At 37.7% G+C, this 20,323-nt stretch overlaps 2 protein-coding genes across 2 annotated transcripts in view; one reads left to right on the top strand and one right to left on the bottom strand.

Moving 5' to 3' along the window:
- The window catches only part of LOC131973632 (complement C3-like), an 83,205-nt gene extending 67,599 nt beyond the window's left edge, over window positions 1–15,606 (bottom strand). Inside the window, exons 1-11 of the mRNA XM_059335679.1 lie at window positions 15,491–15,606; window positions 13,593–13,791; window positions 12,338–12,500; window positions 11,083–11,159; window positions 10,786–10,874; window positions 8,311–8,393; window positions 8,133–8,220; window positions 4,157–4,262; window positions 3,798–3,918; window positions 3,434–3,549; window positions 3,155–3,301 (exon numbers count right to left, since the gene is read on the bottom strand). Of these exons, the coding sequence (XP_059191662.1) occupies window positions 3,155–3,301; window positions 3,434–3,549; window positions 3,798–3,918; window positions 4,157–4,262; window positions 8,133–8,220; window positions 8,311–8,393; window positions 10,786–10,874; window positions 11,083–11,159; window positions 12,338–12,500; window positions 13,593–13,791; window positions 15,491–15,567 (1,266 nt within the window). The 5' untranslated portion in view covers window positions 15,568–15,606. The remainder of the gene's footprint in view (window positions 1–3,154; window positions 3,302–3,433; window positions 3,550–3,797; window positions 3,919–4,156; window positions 4,263–8,132; window positions 8,221–8,310; window positions 8,394–10,785; window positions 10,875–11,082; window positions 11,160–12,337; window positions 12,501–13,592; window positions 13,792–15,490) is intronic.
- Window positions 15,607–16,669: 1,063 nt separating this feature from the next.
- LOC131973647 (complement C3-like) overlaps window positions 16,670–20,323 on the top strand; it is a 39,295-nt gene continuing 35,641 nt past the window's right edge. Inside the window, exons 1-2 of the mRNA XM_059335700.1 lie at window positions 16,670–16,823; window positions 19,542–19,740. Coding sequence (XP_059191683.1) covers window positions 16,735–16,823; window positions 19,542–19,740 — 288 coding nt within the window. The 5' untranslated portion in view covers window positions 16,670–16,734. The remainder of the gene's footprint in view (window positions 16,824–19,541; window positions 19,741–20,323) is intronic.

Consider the following 20,323-nt stretch of genomic DNA (forward strand, 5'->3'; position numbering starts at 1 on the left):
GACCTAAAACAGGAAAAGTGATTGTCTGATTTCATGTCAGACAGTGAGAAAAAAAGCATATGTGTCTTTTATATAGTGTATGTAAACTTCTGGTTTCAACTGTAGTCTGGAGACCACCTATTCATTTTTCCGTAGAAGAGGCGTGGTTTACGATCGCCCAGAGCCATTTATTGGGCGCTATGAATGTCTATCATAAGCGTTGTACGTAGCTCTTAGCCAATCATATCAATTATACCAGATGACATATGTAAAGCGACAGAAGACGACTGATTTTTACACGATGGCGCAGAACGATTATTGCCATTTGTGCAAGATATATGAAGGAAGAAGGACACTCCACATATGCACACTCTTCAGACATATTTTTTTCCAAAAAAAAACAATGAGCATATCAGAGAGGTTAGCATTATAAGGAGTGATAGTCGCCAAAGAGTCCACAACCACAACGACCGGGGTCTTGCTAAACCCCATTAGCTAAGCTACTAAGGGGGCTAGTTGGTAGATTAGACTTTTGCCAAATCCTGTTGGAAGCAAGGCTAAAACATCCTTTTTGGTGGTGATAAAGGAGTGTAAAGCATTGGCGTAGCCACGGGTGTGCCAGGGTGTGCCGGTGCCACCCACAGAGGCAGCTGGCACACCCCAAAAAATTGCCGTCAGATGATGCGTTGCGACACCTGGGCAGGTGTGCACCCATCAGGAGTGATTCTGATTTGCACTCCTTGTGGATTATGATCCTTGACAGACAGCTGGTCGAACTGAACAACCGTTTTCAGAGTGAATCTTATGGAATAATGAAGGCTGCTGCCTCCCTGCTGCCTGCGTCTGATGCAATTTGCCAGCTGGACGCATTGCGCGCGCCGTGCAGGCATTATGGACTTCATTTGGAGGCCTCTGAACTCACTGTGTTTGGGCAACTCATCACGCATAAAGTTGACGGGGGACATCAGTTCCCGTCCCTTATTGAAGTCTTGGATTCATGTGACAAAGATGTTTTTCCCAACATGAACTGTTTACTGCGTATTCTGTTGTCACTGCCTGTCACAAGTTGCTCTGTGGAGCGCCTGTTTTCGGTTGTGAACAGGAATAAATCCACCAGCAGAGCTACAATGCTCACAGAGAGACTTAACAGCATTTCGTTGCTCATATTTGAAAAAGAGCTCGCTGAGAAACTGGACTCCGATGAAATAATAAATGCGTTCAAGGCCAAGCCACGCCGTCTTGCCCTGTACATTGAGAGCTGCGCAGTGCGCATAGGTGAGCGCAGCATCGTTGTGTCCTTTACTCTGCTGCTAAGCCCAATGTGTTCAGATGGTTAAATAGTGTTTTTGATCACACGTAATGTGGATACGTTATGGCTCCGTGCATGAGTAAGTGCATGAATGTTATATTTCACTATGTTCATCTGATTGGGCACGCAATGTCTGTGTGTGTGTTGTGTTTTTGCGGTGTGCTTTTCTATTATTTAATATAAATATTCAATTAAACACATAATTAAATAGGGCATAAATGTATATCATGAATTCATTTATAAATTTTCCTTTCCTTTATTCTTCCTTATATCTATTTTGTTTACCGTAAAATAGTTAACTTTTCATGTCAGAAAAACAGAAACCCTTTTTCAGCTTTGTGAGGGGCATTTTGTGGCGTCTATTCATCTTTTTATTGTTTTGTTTTTTTTCAACACAAACCACTGCACACACTAGAGCAGCTGGAGCCAAAAGCTGCTTCTCCTCCATTTGGATGCATGATGAGGGAAAAAAATGCATGGTAGGTAAAAAATGCTAAAAGAATCTAGTTGTAGTCTTGAACATAGTGACCCTGAAAGATTGAGTCTTTGTAGAATCTCAGTGTGAGACTAGGCTGGGACTAAAAACTCTAAACATGTGTCTTTAGATGTGAGCAGGTGTGAGCTGATAGTCTTCCAGGAGTCTTTTCCAAATCTTTTCAAAGTATTCTGGTGTATAGGTAGCATTATCGATTTATTTGAGAGCACGTCACAAGTGAATGTTTAGACCTGCTGTGAACTAACTGTTGACTATTACTGAAGAGAATGTGTGGATATGTTGTTGTTGTTGTTGTTGTGTTAATAATGTTGTATTCCAGAGACACTTTCTTTTGAATGTTTGTGGAGGTGTAATAAATTTGGCACACCCAGTATTGCTGGTGCACACCCAATGTCTTTTTTCTGGCTACGCCAGTGGTGTAAAGCCAAACGTTGTTCTTTTAGAATAAACTTTCTCTTCGTCATCGTCTTGCCGTCCCTCTCTATTCTATGATTGGATACCAAAAGCAGAGCTTAGAATCGGCCATGGACCTCATGCTGTCTTGCAGTTTGAAACAAAATTGAGCGTGCAATGCAGCATGGGTATACCCAGGCTAGCTCAATGACACACTGGAGCTTCCTTATTATAACTCCACCCCTAACACTATATTAGTATCTTCAACAACGGTGGCTAAAATTCACATTTACTGATAATATGCTGAATGAAACTGTTATTGTCTACTTGTGGTTGCGATGACCTCTGTGCCGAAGACAGTGGATCTGTGCGATGCTTTGGCAAGATCTATTCTCCATAGTTTGTTTAGCATGAACAGAGCCAGTGTGATAGCAACAGAAAGTCAGTGGACATCAGATATTAGGTTACAGAGCCTTCAGTGGAAGACACTTGGCCATTTTTCTGTGGTGTGGAAAACTCAGACCACATACCTATATTTTTGATTTTCCCAGACTTTAAAGTATAAGAATACAAAGGAAATGAAGAACCAGTGAATCAAATGCAAAAAGGCAACTATCATATACTCTTCTAATAGGTCAAACCCCATTTTTTTATATATATACATTGCGTTTTTCATCAGGTGAAAATCGTTTTAATGAAAATGTTTGGCTGAAAATCAAACACAGTAAAGATATACTGTACTGTACCACATTAATGTGAAGTCCAAAAGTGTCATTTCATTTCATTTTAGTTCTGAACCAAAATCATGACCTATAAGGAAGCTAAAAATATGTATAGAGCTGCAGAGTTAGCTCTGGTTGCTTTCACATGTTCAATTAAATATCAAAAAAATTGAATTCATGTAGGTTCAAGCTTTGATTTTCTCAATAGGCTATAATGCAAAAAAAAAAGGGGAAAAAAAGATTTCATTGGCTTACAGTGACTGACAGACTTTGGCTCCTTGCGTCTGTGTTGACAGTTACCCTTGCAATACCATCGGCTGCAGTGAGTCCATGCACCTGGCCTGGATCAACCACCACAGCAACGCCTTGTGCTGGAGAGCCGTCAGGAATCGTAACTTCAACCTGCCATCAGAGACACAAACAGCTCAGCAATCAGAAAATGTTGTAATGTCTTATTAAAACAACAACAATCTCACAATCAGAACAATCTCCAAACTTACTGCCATTTTAGGTAAATGTAAATAAGTATTTTACCGCAACATCAAAGTATATTCCTGGTGTGAAATATTTGGGTGTTTTTTTGAAGTTGATGGTATAAGGTGATGTGACAATCTTGATGCCTCTCAACTCTGCTTCCACCATTTCACTACCTGTTTGTGACAAATTCATATCATGTATTTTTTTTTCAAATCACAGGTTTTTTTTTCATTTTTTACAAAAGTTGCAAATTTCCCCATCTTCCAGGCACAACAAATAAAATCTGTTGAAAAAACATATCCCATCCTAAAACACAATCCAAGTCATCCAACCAGAAAACAATCGGGAGCTAGTAGACATTTTTGTCTATGGAACTCTCAAAATGCTAATGCCAAACACATATACAGTCTCTCTTTCTTACCGCTCTCCGTCAGCACACTGACAGATACATATATGGAACTCCCAACCAGGTCATTGATATTTAGAAAGGTCTGTCTGATGTGTTCACTCTTCAGACTGACCACTCCATCACCTGTCTCAATCTAATAGGACAAAAAATAAAATACAGTTAGTAAACAATTGGCAGGTCATTTTGCTTTTTTTTTTTATCTCAGTCTGGCATTAATGTAACAATAATGTGCATAGACTTGAATCTATCAATGTAGCTGAAATGCTTATATTTCTTTTAGTACTGCTCATGAGGCCAGGTTGAAATATAGACTGACCAATTAACTAGCAGAGTGACGCTCATATGCAGCAGAAGTGTAGGAACGAACTCACCTGCACTTTCTGAATAGAGCTTGGAAAGCCCTTCTTTTGACCATCTTGTGTAATAATCCCAAACACCACATGGGCCATCCCATTCACACTTTCACCGAACAGATACCTTAAACCACAAGAGAGAGATGTGTTTCAGCCCACAATGAAGTAAATTCTGTAATAATAAAATTTCTTTCATCATCATCAGCAGACCACAAGGTCAGTCACTGATTTACTCGTGCTGAAATGGAGAACTGGCAATCTGTGTACTTTACACCCAGAGAGGAATAGCTACAAATGAAAACTTATAAGGAAGTAAAGCATATAAAAAAATTTAAAAGCAGCAGGGCCGCTGTAATGAAACAGTGAGATAAAGCATGACAGACAATAGCTGAACGACTTAATGAAAGTGGTTAGTCCTGCTCACCACTTCTCCTAGCAGAAGAAATATGCCTCTGTTGGGATTGTACCACAGGTGAGCTTGGGTTCATTTGTGGACTTTAACATTTGTGGACTAAATGAGACATTTTTCTAAGTCAACTCACAAAATGGCAGGTCACCTCCATTTTGTCCCCTCTCAAGAACTTCATTTACCAGAATGCTTTGCATTTTAAGACACCTTCCAGGTTCCCTCATTGGTCAAGCCACTCTTGACACCACAGGGGGTCAACTGGTCTGCTATAAAGGAGACAGTCCTCCCTGTCCCCCCCCCCCCCCCCCCCCCCCCCCCCCTCCCCTTTTCAACTGGACTCGTGAGTAATGTAACTGGGCATAGTTAAGCAAATTAGCAAGGACTTTAGCAGAAAGGATTTGACCTGTCATTAATGATTTGGTTTATGTGTGTGTTTTAAGTATATTTATGTGATATTCATGTTACAATCAAAGTTGTATGTTAATCTTGCTTTATACAGACAGTCAGTCTTATATGCAACTAACTATACTAACCTTTGACCTGCTCATACACTGATTTTCACATCATATATTTTTTAGATTAACTGTTAAAAGGACACAGTTTATAACAGCTCACACTGCCACAGTGTGACCCGTCACCTGGCTCTTCACAGCTGGAAGTTTTACGACTCATTGTATGAGGAGCACCAACCCCCCTCACACACACACACACACACACACACACACACACACACACACACACACACATTCCCTCTCTTTTGTAATGTACTTCTGTATTTAGTTTATAGATGTGTGCTTTTATTTGCTTTACTTGTTTAGAATAAATACCTTTTGATTACGAATGCTGTCTATTTAATGTTGTACATTATGAACGATATGCTGGCCTCTGCTGTGTCAAGAATTCACGATTCCTTCAACCACTATTAAATATTAATATGGTAATTTGATTATAATTATATTCATAATTAATAATCAGTGTTCCAAATTGATAGTTTAATAACTTTATGAGACTGATTTAGGTGAATTGGCTATATTTTTCTCTGTTTACAGAGTGGTGCCCCTACGAGCTATGACTTAGAGGAAATCAAGTCATATCATTTCTTATAATTAATAATTATATGTGATAATTATTAATAATTCTTATAGCCATCTAACCACACTTTTGAAATGTGAGCTCCACACAAGTGTTGCTCAGGTTCACCCCTACATATTTGGTTTATGATAACGCCCTTTTATTAATATATTTGACGCCCTGTGCAAGGTCATCATTTATTCATAAAAGAGCCATCCTTAATTCCCAACATTTTTGGTGATCCTTGATGGAGGCAACTGGTATCTGTAAACAGATACCCCAACATAGTTGACGCCCCGTTGCTGTATTGGACGTTTCAATAAAACTCCAGATCGTTTACTGGCCAAAAACAAAGTTGCCACCTAGATTTTACTAAGCAAAAAGGTAAGAGCTAGGTAAGCGATAATTACTGCAGTAGTTTGTATATTTCAGCTGGCAACAAGTTATTTAACCCTTACTGATGCAATGAGTAGCTCCTCGTTTCTTCAAAAGTTTGCTGATCATGTGGTCTGATCAGTCCAGATTTATCCTGTTCCAGAGTAATTTGTGCATCAGAGTAAGAAGACAGGAGGATGAAGCGATGCACCTATCATACCTAGTGCCTACTATACAAGCCTGTAGGGACTGAGGTCAGCTGCCTACATGAATGTACGGAATGACCAGTTCACCAGTACCAGTGAATTCCCTGATGGCATGAGCATATTCCAAGATGACAAGGCTGAGATTGTTAAAAGAGTGGTTCAAGGAGCTACTTGTCATTTGCAAACAGAAAAAAATAACAAACAGTTATCAGTGATCAATGGTACTCAGAAAAAACGGCATTGATTTTAATCAAATACTATATTCTTGCATTATGGTTAAAATGAGTCTTTGTGGTAAAGTTTCTGAGTAACATTGACTAACACTGCTCCACAAGTGCATATTTGTTAATTTGTGCAAATGACAAGCAACCCCTTGCATGGTATTATATTGATGGTTTCAGTTAAGAGCAGTGGTTAGTAAACATATTTAAGCCACTTATGCATTCAGTTGTTCTGCTTTTTCTTGCTGTTTTTATTATTGATGCCTTGTCTCCTTCTATTTATAGAAACATTTAGTAATTGAATTCCAGAAACTACAAAGAGAGCTAAGTGGTCATTTCAATGCAAACTTTCAGCAGATGAGTGTTAACATCATAATAAAAGGTATTAAAAACATTAAGGTGTCCTCTCCCTGTTGTTTCATGAACGCATTTTGTGTGCCATAATTGCAATAATAAAACATATAAACATGGAAAACAATTCAAACAATTAATGGTACTGTTCTTTTACAAGTCTGCCATTGATGTTATGCCTATTTGATGTGTAGAAACACACATGAATAGGACTTTAACCCATTGACGCCGTGAAAGCATTACCGCATTTCTACCATTAAAGCCGGGAGCGCTGTTGCGTCACTCTACCATTAAGGCCGGGACAGCGGATATGTCATTTTGTAGTATTTGTATTTTTTTCCACCTATTTTCGGTCTCTTGGCCAATGAAATGCATCAGAATCATGATCAGAATAAATGCGGGAGTGTCGCAATGCAACATCGAACTTTTCCAGAACTTTGAAATCATGGCGGAAGACGACTATAGCGGAGGAGCTCAGCAGTAAGTCACGGAAGCGGTCTGATTAAAACAGCGCCGATCATTTAATTGCTGATCCGGACTTTGAACCCTCGGAACCAATCGACCGGGATTTATGTATGAGGAATATGTTTTTAGACGACATATTTTCACCAAAGAACAGACAGATTTGTGGCCATCTGGAGATAATAATATTATTAATAATATATTAATATTAATAATAATAATAGGCTAATTGATTGTGATGATGATATAAGAAATCATGACTGTTTATGTCTTATATTACTTTATGCGTCGTTGAGTACCCTGAAAAGTGCAAAATATAAAATGTATTATTATTAATTTTTATTATTATTATTATTATTATTTTTTTTTTTTTATTAGAGTAGGCTAATGAGAACTGTCTTGTTCTTCCAGTGGTCATATCATGTTTGCATCTTGCTAATGGGCATGTATTAGTATTATGCATAGGATTTTTTATTCAGTCAAATGTAACATTTGCTGAGTTTGTTGATTTTTTTAAAAAATGTATTGAAGGTTTGGACAAATAAACTCAACTTCGTATGAAAGCCACGGGTATAAGCTCTCAAATACTTTTTGAATTTAATTTTTATCTGCTACAGAGGCTGAAAAATCTATTATTTAGTAGGTGTTGAATTTCCAGAAAAACTTCAGGTTTTAGGGGGTCATTTGAAAATCGCCCATAGGTTTTCCAGGCATTTTTTTCCAGGCGCTTTAGGCGTTAATGGGTTAAGTATATATCGCTTGGCATTGACTTCTGACTTATGGGCTAATACTTTCACGAAACCAAGGCACAACTAAATTCAGCCAGGATAACTAGAAAATATTGGCTTAATCCTTAAGTTTTGGTTTATAAATGCACAAAATAAAAAACCTTCACATACGTAGCCTTAATGTTGACGATGAGATCCTGACTGTCCACGTAGAAGAAGGGGCTCAATGATGTCAGTTTTACCTCAAAGCTTGGCAGCACTGAAAAATTGAAAACAGTTTTTCTTTGGGTTTTTTTTGTCAGGATAAAGGTATAGGTCTTAAATAAAAGTTCAGTAAAGAGGGACTCACCACCATCTTTGACCTCAAACTCTGCAGTAAAGCTCTGCTGTGGTGTGCTGTGAAACTTTGCCACCACTTTCCATGATCCGTTACTATGTACAGGGTACAAACACACACATAAAGGACGAATTAGAGTCAAACAGAGATTTACTATATGCATAAAACCCTTATATTTGGTTATGACTAAAGGTAACAAATAGTTCTTTGACAGAATACTGTCACTGGGGGCTCAGTTGGGAGGACACGAATGGCAGGTGAATATATAATATTTTAATATTAGCAATATATAATATTGAGATGTAGGAAACTGGTCTACCCTGTTAAAAGACCGCATAGGTCATTTGTACTGTCAGCAAAATATGACTAATTTATATTTTAGACTGCCCTTCGTGGCCCTCCAGAGGCCGTAACATTAACAAATGAAAGCAGTGTAGAGTTTAAATGGCAGAATTCGTCCTTAGGATGGGAAGAAGTGGTGTTGACTACAGCAAACTGTACATGTATAGTTTGCTATACCGCTAGTTGCAAAACTTTTATGTGTCATTATGGGTGGTATTGTCAAATGACCTATTCTATCATTTCGGTTGGAGATCTTGTTGGATGCTAATGAAGCATGGAAATTGGTTGGAAATTATTGGCAGATCAGACAAAGTGCACAGAAGTGACAGTTATGTCCTCTTTCATGGCTAGCAATCAATATTCGCCGCCTCGCCAGAGTAACACAGTTAACTGAAAATTCACAATCTTCACAATAACGCATCATCAACATCTTGAGGCAATTCTGACCAATTTGAGCGTGAAGCTGGTCAAACAACTTGGAGGAGAACATCAAAGTATTAAACATGTTATGAGAAACTTGTGTCAGATTGGGCAATGTACGCTCAAATTACAACAACTGACTGTTTTATGTGCCACACTCATATATAGTAACGATAAATCAAGCTTATCAACAACTTTTAATCAAAAAAGGTCTTAAGATAGTACTGACACAATTTGATGTCATTTGGGTTTAATATCTCGTAGGGTTTTCCAAAATCAAATAAATTAATGATACACATTATACTTGGTCCCTCTCAAGGGCACCGAGTTGGTCTTGGTCTTGCTAGCCCGCTAACATTAGCATGCTATTGGTCAGCCCATAGACTGGGTCAGCCGCTAAATGTTAACACGCTATGATCATCTGCTAACGTTAGCACGCAATGGATCGGCCGCTAATGTTAGCACGATAGCTCCAGGGAGCCAGTTCTTTGGCGGTGGAAAACCAAAGAATCGTTCACAATTGGGCACTGGCTGGGCACCGGCCGGGAACCGCCTCGGTGGAAAAGCCCTATAGGAGAAGTTTGTTAAAGTCCAAAGTCTGGAAATGGCGAAGAAGAATTGTAAATTAAATTCAAAATGCTAACTTCCTGTTGGATTTATGATATGGGGCTTTTTGTAAGTTTCAGCATGGTAGCCTACATCTGCCTCATCTTCCTCATAACATTTGCATAAATAATTAGTCCACGATTCTGTGCTGGGGCCCCTGGAAGATAATTTTGATAGTTGAAATTTCAAAGAAGGTGCACAGAATTAAAGAACTATAGCTAATGAAGAATGAAAAAAAAATACTTTAACTTAAACACTGCAATTTTTAAATGGAAACAGATTAATGATCAAATACATAAAGCATGTACAGTGTCCATTTGGATGGACACATGCCTACACTTTGGGTGTGTAAAGCTGTAATTGGCTTTTGGTAAAAAAAAAAATTCTATGAGGGAGCTGTCATAAATGTTTGACATTTATCTGAACAAAAAACCACTAATTTTACTACTTGGAAATAACAAGAGAGCAGTCTGTGGTCAGATGGTAGATGAGCAGGTGGCACCCTGCAGGGTAGCCTGGGCAACTGGCGTATAAAATGTGTGAGTGTGTGAAGGCTGCCCTGTAGTGTAAAAGTGCCTTGAGTGGAAAAGCACTATACAAAAAGAGTCAGAATTACCATTTCAATTTACCTGTTCCATCAATGAGGATGGAAGGATAGGTAAGAATAGAGTGATACTGAAGTTGAGTTGGTAATTGGTAAGAATAGCGTTACAATGATTAAAAGATGATGATTGATTTCAACATTGTAGATTAATATTTTAAACAATCAGAACTATGATGGAACACATATGTTATTATGTCGTAAACAAAAATGTGTCAAAGAAACCAAAATATATTTTATATTTTATATTCCTCAAAGTAGCCACCCTTTGCTTTGATGGTCTCAAACACATTAAGAAGGCAAAAAATTCCACAAAATAACTCAAGACAAGTTACACCTGTTAACTGAAAGATATTTTTGTAACTACATAATTCCGTATGTGTTCTTTCATATTATGTCTTCAGTATTATTATTGAATCTTACCAATTATGTCTTCATGTTTCATAAATTAGTATCTTTCTGTTTTATTGTTATTATTTTTTGTAAATCCTTTAAGTTACTTCAAAAACAATACTTACATGTCAGTTTCAGAAAGACGGTAATATCCAGAGTATATCCCTGATCTCGTTTTAACAACATCATGCTCAAAGATCACGCCATTAGGAGTCTAAAATAAGGAATAATTCAGCTACTGTTAATTGAGTCAAAAAATAAAGATAGTAATATTTAACAATATAGAAGCTTTGCTTGGCTTCTGTGGGACAGTATGAACAGTAAGTCTTTTGTTGTATAGATGTTTTAGCAAAAAAAAACTTTCTGGGAAACGACATCTGTTTATATCACTGTAAGTTTTGTACATATGAAAGATACAATACCACAATCTCAGTGATAACTCCAACTTCAGTATCGATAGGCTCCATGCCTGGCGTTAATGCAAACATCCTGTAATAGACTGCCAGAGGGAGACAGAGTAAAACACCTTTTAAGAATTGTGTAGAGATGATGGATTCTGCTGGGCAAGTCACAGCAGAAAAATAGTGTGTTTATAGTGGTAGCAACTACCTTACATCTAATTATAATTCAGAAATAATGCTGACATAAAAATCATCAGTTGTTGCTGTTTATATATCATGAAACACTTAACACCTATTGAAAAACAGGTTAGTGTTGCATATGTGTGACTATAACATTAGGACATTTTGCATCATTTGACGTCTGTTATGCAAACTAAAGTTTCATACTTGAAATATCTGGCTGCATGAAAAGTTGATTTTTTTTTCAAAGCATAAAAAATGTTTGAGAGCAAACAAGAAAACAACATTCAAGGATGTGTTTCAGGTTTAATGATGACAGCAACAATTTGCTTTTATGATAACTATTGTCAGTGGCTGACTCAGACTGTTTGAAGGGCAGGGGCAAAAAGATAAAAAGGGCACATTCTGCACAATATGGGGCCCCATCAACGTGCAAAAAGCTATGATGCATCATGTATGATGAAATAGTCCTCATCCTTGATTACGATTAGCATTAAGTTAAAGGGGATCCAGATCAAAGTAATTAATGATGCGGTACTGACAATTAAAACCATCAAATGAAACCATGTATGGATGTAGGGGGCAAATTTGTACATTTTTAAGTAAATGCATCAATCCTGGGCACTTTGAGAGCTAAATGGGAGCAAACACCTCACATTTGTCATAACGACGCCAAAAGGAAACCAACCCCTCTTTCGCATTCCCCGTTCGAGGAACGTCTGAACCTCCCCCCAGTGATTGTGGCTGTGGCCAACCAGCTGGTTTGTTGGATCACTGGCCCCCAGCGCAACTCACAAAACTCAAGGTTCTGTTACTGCAAGTTTTGTTTCGTCACATTTTGTTGTTGTGATTGGTTGTAAGTCTATTCATAAGCACTTGTCAGCAGCTGTTGATAATACCCCATGGAAATCATAAATCAACTGAGAGGTTCCTGGCTAATACGCATTTGGAATTTAGTCTGGCGACGTGGGCCTTATCTTGTCTGTTTGTTTTGTCAAATGTGCTTTGTGCTTCACAGCTATCACATACCACAAAAACAGAAGCTTCCCCAACGGTAGGTTTGTCTTATTCAGCAGTTGTGTAATATTGGACTCACCTGAACTACCAGGGGTGTAGATGGGCTTGTCAGTCTGGATGAAGATGTAGCCAGATTGGAAGGACACTAAGACAACTTTCTCTAGCGTTCGGGCAGGGAACTCAGCTCGCAGGTAAACATACTGCTTCACGTTGCGATCCATCTTGAATGTGTCAGGTGGAATCTGAATGTGAAGAGATATGTAAGTGCCAGATATGGGTGTATCATTAGCATTTCTGAATCTGTGACTATTATTATGGTGTGAGTTATGGTAGAAAGCAATTTCTGTACAGTCAGGTTATGCTGCAGTGTTTAAGATCAAAGGCAGTAGATCTACAATTGAAACAAGATTGGAATGACCAGGACTCTTCCAAGGGCTGGTGGTCTGGCCAAAACTAAGCAACAGGGGAGGGCAATAAAAGCCTGCTTTGAGTGGGTCTGGGACAATGCTGTGAGTGTCGTTGAGTGTTGTAGGCAGTATCTGACCTGCCTCTTGCCTGAGAGGATCAGAAGAGAAAAACAGCAGGAAATCACCAAATCCATTTTATCGGAAGTGCCTTTCGTTTAGATGGTGACTGCGTTTTAGGGGCTTAAAGACGCAAAAATCTGAAACCACCCTCCAAAGTGGAAAAGTTAAATACGCTCTGCCGTATCGTGTCCGTCTACACTGCCAAGACGCAAAACTCTGCTCAGATCTGCTCACGTCACGTATGTGTTTACGTCACATACATGCTCCAGTACAGGAAAATAAACAAATGTGGGATTATTTCCATGCGTCGGACCTTCATGCTGCTCTGGCAGCTCTAATAAACTTACAGGAGTCTTTCCACCAAATGTACAGGATATGTAGAGATAGTATTAGTGAACAGAGAAGGATATGTAATTACCTCTATCACATTTTGGATGCAGCAATTCGTCGGAAACGAGCCAGACGGCTGTGAACGAGACCTGGGAGATCTAGTGGGTGGTGGATAACTTTGTGGAAGGAGAAGCTGATGAAAATGTGTGGCGTGAAAACTTCTGCATGCCCAAAGATGCTCTTATCGCTTTAAGTGATGCCGCCTGGCTGCATACAATCGAATTTCACACACTTTTGCGTCACCGTATGCACGCAGATTTCCTCCCGAAAATGCTCGTCTAAACGAGGAATAAAAAGTGAAGACGCGACGCCACTTTTGCGTTGTCTGTTCAGACTGTTCTCGTGTGAACGGGGCCAGAGAGACAGACAATAACATCCTTTGATATTACTACCATACTACTTAATAAAAAAAACTACCATAATTTGTCCAAAGTCCTGCAATCCTTTTTCCTTAGTAAGGGTCACAACTGTTGATGCCAGGATTGTGGTTTTGGTTGGATGATCCATAACTGTGATTTGAACTTTGATGTTATTTTCACTGGTGCCGCCTTGAATTTCCACAAAGATGTTTTCTGCTGTTCCTACTCGCAACAAGTTGGGGGCAGACATCACTTCCCTGGAGACAAAGGGGGGAGAGAAAAAAATAACTACTGTGTTGCTCAAGTTTTTGTAGTATGTTGATGGGAAGCAGGTATGCTACTATGTTAACCATCTGAGTTTTTATGCTAACCACCACTCAGTTCAGCATATTAGTAGTAGTTTTGCAGGTATTTAGTCATAAACTGTGTTTAGTGTTAGACAAAATCAAATTTCAACATGAGGTGATGGGGATGTCCAGGGATTACCAGGCTTATTATTTTTTGCTTATTTATATTAATGCTAATATTTAATTATTTTAAGATTATAGATAAAATATTATACTCAGATTGACAGAAAACGGTTTTAATGAGGATGAGGATGATAAGCTTCAGTCTGGACTTTACACGTAAGCAAGTAAATAAAACATTTCAAAATTGCTGTGGCGATTTACTGGCATTATTGAAAGACACTGCACTCTGGCTTGTGCTATACAAACAAAGATCGATTGGAACAAGGTTAAACTAATACTGCAATCAATACCCTGAATCCATTACTGGAAATGGTAACATATGCAGAAAAATCCCTTAACTTATGTTGCTCCCACTAATAAGTCCTCCTCTTGCTTGTACATTCTCTAGAATACAATTTTCAAAACATTTGCTATAGTCATAACACTGACGCTGACACTAATATGCAGCATACAATTTCAAATGACCCACACCATAATGAACTCAAGAAATTGAAGTCAAAATAAAATTAACTCCCCCAATAATTGTATCAGTGACATGACTTATTTTTTCCCATTGGTTAAACTAAGACAATCAAAATGATATGGAAATGCGTCAGTATGATTCCAAACACTGTTATTGTGTTTCTGTATTTAGTTTGTCATTAATACTTACAATCACTCAGTATTCATCAAAACAAATTTTATCAATCAAAACTTGTTTTTTTTCCCCGTGTACACATATCTAGATTTAAAAGAAAATTCTCCTGAGCTTTTTTCTGTTTTACAAACATGTTAGTATTTGAACAATATACTAGAATATACTATAGATACTGGTACCATTGGTACCAAGCATGTCAGGATATCATGTTGCCGAAATAACAATGTTAGTGAGAAATAGCAAAGTTAGACATTTTTTTTTGGGCTCAGCGATTTTCAAAGCGGTCATGTGACCTCTGACATCATGATATCTGAATGGGCTCTTTGGGTCTCCTCTTTATATTCATGTTTGTTTATGCTCATAATGTGCAATTTTAAGGCAAAAACCACATAGTTTTTCTCATGCATTGAAATGTGCTATTTTTCGCCTACTGCATTTGAATATTTGTGCACACTGGGGTCACTAAAAGCCAGTGAATGACATAAACCGGGTATCACTGTAAAGCTGAGACTCTTGTGGATTCAATGAGCTCATGTGGGATGATGTTAGTCCCTGTAGCAGTCAGTTCATTACAGTGAAATAATTTCTTGAAACTTCACCTCACTGTATGAATTGATGTGCTGTGACCTTGAGAATAATCACAACCCGGAGTAGATACCTAGAGTATTCAGAAGATGTACAGCTGTCTTAGGTATATTGACAATAAGGGGGTTACAGCAGTTTAGAGAAAAAGTTTTTGGAACCCAAATCACAGCATGGATTTTTCTATGTTGTTCCAAAGGTCTTGGAAGTATTGTACACATCTTTTAACTGGCGTCAGCATCTGGAGCAGTGTGTAAAGATACTCACATTGGCAGTCCAGCAGCCAGAGAAGTCAGAGACAAAAAGGCCAGCAAGGCCAGCAGCCACAGCCAAGTCGAACACATTCTCCTACCTGACCCCGTCGGCTGCCAATATGAACTGCCGCTCTGCAGCACCCTCCTTTTAACCACTTCTCCTCCCTCCTCCTCTATCTTTAATTATGTTTAGTGTCTCATCCAGTCACTGGGAAGCATAGGCTTACAATGTTCTGAATTTGTAAATTGTAATGTCTTAAAACAGTAGTCAAGTGCACATTGAAATAGTTTTTCCAAGCTATAATCATTCATTCCGGTTCTTAATGGGCATTCGGAGAACCACAGTTCTCATTTAATCTTTCAAAGTATATGTGATGTAAATATGACACTTCAGCAGTCTTAATTAGTCATATCATGTGAGAATATTCTAAATTCACAGCGTTATTAGTGTCTCTGTGTTAATCAGGCATGGAACGTTGTTGTACGGAGCCTTTAGCTGTTATCAGAAGCTTGAACTATGAGCAACAACAACTCTCCTATCTCTGAAGCCCTTCTGCAATATTGAAGTGTGTTATAATTCTAATCCAAAACAAAGGTCACATAGTCTCTGATCAAGGTTTAGTTACAACACCGGACTAAGTTGGAAAGAAATGAATTGAAAAATGTAAGTTTTGAATAAATATTGAATTTGAAATAATGATATTCTGGGAGAACAAGGCAATATGGGTGCCCATGTCACTTTAAATAATGAAAAAAGCAAAGAGCTGAGTGGAGAATTTCCACTCTCTGCTCATGCAACTGTTCATTCCCTCTGCTCCCCCCTCAAAGCTGCTCCAGGCCAGATTTCACCCTGCTTCACTCAAATCCAGCAGCTCTCCTTACTGTTATCATGCAAATATAAGCTGCCGTTGAAATCTTGGTGATATGAGGCTGATGAGCCATGCAGTGAGTGAGACTGTTTCCCCTGACAGTGTTTCAAGTGCTGAGCTGCAGTAGAGGGACAGCAACAAAAAGGATACTGACTGCTGAATCCTTACATTTAGTTCAGATAGATTTAATTTATGTAGAAACTCCACTATGCCCACAATGAACAGCAATGAATGGTTACAGCTTGCTGCAGCATTAACATTAAACAGACTTTTTAAGTCTATTTTTAACTGGATAAGATGGTAGTGACGAGATTTGAAGGTGCAGGAGGAGGGAGGATAAGTGGATAAAAGGAGGGTGCTGCAGAGTGAGTCTACATTGGCAGCAGATATGGGGTCAGGTAGGAGAACGTGTCTGCTGTGGCTGCTGGCCTTTCTGGCCTTTTCCTCTTTAACTTCTCTGGTTGATGGAACTCAACTGTAAGTAGGCCTTCCTCATCTTGACACTCTCCTCCAGACTCTGAATATGTGTTCAAAATTGCTTTAACCCATTGAAGCCTGGAAAGCGTTTACGTCGTTTTGTAGTATTTTGTATAAGCTCTCAAATACTTTTTGAATTTGTTTTCTATCTGCTACAGAGGCTGAAAAATCTATTATTTAGTAGAAGAGTTCACACTATTTTTCCAGAATTTCCAGAAAATTAGAGGCTTATTTTAAAATCGCCCAGCGGTTTTTCAGGCCTCAATGGGTTAAGGTTATAAGACATGTAATATAATCAGCCTTTCTTCAAGCAATGCAAATGATTTGGTTCTTACCAAGATAAAAAAAAAAAAACCTTATATTTAGAAGTGTTAGATTAATTGTTTTAAGAATTAATTTACTTTTTTTAAGCGTTCAACATGCTTATTTCTAGATTTAACAATCATAATATAAGAAATCTTGTGAAGTGAAATTATCTGTCCATGCAGCAAAATAATTTCCCTCAGATTTAGTGTTTTTATCTTTTTTTTAGACAAGACTTTTTTGCAGTGAGATAACCATGTTTTTCTTTGTTGATTTGGCACAATTTAATTTGGAATTACATAATTCTCAGCACAATACATTACCGTTAATTTTCCCACAAAAAAATCATTGCTTTCGTGCAGAATTAAAATGTATGATCTTGAAATTACCCAGAAAGTCATTTATTTGCTATAGTCTAATATGCCAAATATTAACCACTATAAACCAAAATGGTCAAGACTTTTTTGTTAGGAATTATATTTATTTATAGTCCTGGTCTAATTATGTTTGTATATCCTCACATTAAAAATAATATAAAGTCAAATATCATGTTTTATGTCTTTGACTGATCTGATATTGTCATAATGCCCAAAGACCTGTTACAAAATGGCATCATATGAAGACCAGGTAAAAAACTCAATCTTGGAAAATGGCACAATCTAGAAATGTAAACATTATTAGAAACATGTAAACAGACCTTTTGCTGAGTTTTGATGGATGCTTTTAGTTCCAACCCAATTTCCGTGGATATAAACACAACACATTATATTTTTGTCTTCCTTTGCTCAGCCAATGAAAAATGAATATCGATGTCAGTGATGTGCCTATCATTGAGTTTATTTAATTTTGATAGATTACTTTAATGTCTTGCGTTCATTATGGCAGGTCAATTGAAATATTTTTTATATACATCAGTGTTATGATTATATCTAATTAGATGATTACAAGCCTGATTCCAAAAGACATTGAGATGTTGTGAATAACATAATAAACCAGAATGCAATGAATTCAAAGAAACAATATATGATAAAAAGAAAACATAATCTGGTGCTCAAACTGGAAAACTTTTGTTTTTTGTAAATATGTACCCTCATTCTCAATTTGATGCATTCTGTTATTGTTTAATTTTTTTACACTGTCCCAAGGTTTGGGAATTGGGCTTGTAGGATTTCAGAAAATGTACTTAAGCGAGAGGAGGACTTATTAATGGGAGCATCAATAAGTCAAATTCCTGCATACATAACTATTTCCAGTAATGGATTCAGGATATTGATTGCAGTATTAGTTTAACCTGGTTCCATTCCATCTGTGTTTGTGTAGCACAAGTCAAAGTGCAGTGTCTTTCAATAATGCCAGTAAATCCCCACAGCAATTATGAAATGTTTTATTGACTTAGAGCTGGATCTTGATTAAGACAATCAATAGATTACTCAGAATGGGTGAAGTCCAGGCTGAAGTTCATCATCCTCTCCATTCCTCGTTTTACACATTTCCATATGGTGGCCCTGAAGGACAACACTCATTTCACAAAACAAAAAGCAAAAAAGGAAAACACAACTGCATTTGGTGGGACTCAAAACAAATCAGCGGGCTGATTACCACTACTTTGTGTGGTTTTATTTAACATGTTCATAGCAGACCTGCTGGTTCAATTTCATAAAGTAACCACAGATGCAGTGCATATCAAATATGCCTTTTTTATTCATTAATCCACACAGTTTCTTTTACACATCAACAGAAATGTTTGGGATAGATGATTGAAAACAGTTCACAGCTCCACGAAAAATTGTGAATCACTTTAAACTTCTCGCTCCGTCAGCACCGTCTCTCAGTTGGTGTCTCTATTCAGAGGGTTGTCTTCTATTCAGTTTGCAGTTTTGGCCAAGCAACAGCTGAGTTAGCTTGTTGTTTAAATAACCCATATGTTATGAGTTACAAATTTGTTGTGTGAGAGTTGCAAATGCTACACAGCCGTTTCCCTCATGATAAACGTAAAAAGTTTTGTTTTATCTTATTACCACGACCTGTGAGAGGCAGCAATATGCTGCAAAGCATCCAGTTTGCCCGAAATCCAAAAAAAGACAGCAGTGCAGCCAATCAGCGAAGAGAATTATTTGTTCAATATACCTTTTCTCTCACCAAATGCCAATTGTATTTTCTCTTTTTATATTGTTTTTCTGAGCCCCTGTATTTCCACCACACTTTATAAAAGTTTTTTTTTAATTGTTATTTCACATAAAAATTTCATGTCGTCCAATACTTTAAGTACATCAATAACAACAAATGATTTTATGTTATTAATGTTCACGATTACTGTGTGTTTTCCAGGGTTTCTCAGTGTGTCCATTAGTCAGAAGCAGCATTGTAGTTCTCTCTGTCCAAGCAGTATTACACCCTCTACCTCTTTCTCTCCAGGAATGTGATGTCTGCACCCAACTTGTTGAGAGTTGGAACAGCAGAAAACATCTTTGTGGAAATCCAAGACTTCGGAGGGACAAACGACGTTCAAGTTGAAATCAGAGTTTTGAGTTTTCCAACCAAAGTTACAGAGTATAAAAAAATATCTGTGACCCTTAACGCCACAGCTTCTTTCCAGGCCCTGGGACGAATTACGGTAACGTAGAAATACTGGTGCTTGGTTTAATTGCAAAAAAATGTGATTCTTGAGTTTATGTTATGTTTAACACAGATGTAAAATAAAAAGCTTTGTGATGTATATAGCTCAGTGGTGGCATAGGACAGTTTTTGTTGGCCTTATCCTTGACCCAGGCTTATTTAAGATAAGATATGACTTTTTTTATCCCTCAGTGGGGAAATTTTTGATGTCATAGCAGCTCAAGATACAGATGCATAGATACAGAAGACAGAATAAGAATTAAAAAAATATTCTATACACATTATATACATACATTTCTGCTATTTGGCATTTATTGTTAATAAATATTTTTGTGATTGTTCGTTTTCCTGAAAGTACGTTGCATTTTACAGATATTGCAACTGGAGAAAATATAATTTTTCATATATAATTTTTTGTACTGTTGACTTGGAATTGACCATAAGCTTTGCACAAAGTCCCAAATTTAGAAATTTTTCGGAAACATTCCCTTATTCTAAATTTAATGCATTCTCTTATTGTTTAAATTTTTTACACTGTTCAATGTTTTTGGGAATCGGGCTTGTAGGATTTCAGAAAATGT

Source organism: Centropristis striata, chromosome 1 (assembly GCF_030273125.1).
Source record: "Centropristis striata isolate RG_2023a ecotype Rhode Island chromosome 1, C.striata_1.0, whole genome shotgun sequence".
Taxonomy (NCBI): domain Eukaryota; kingdom Metazoa; phylum Chordata; class Actinopteri; order Perciformes; family Serranidae; genus Centropristis; species Centropristis striata.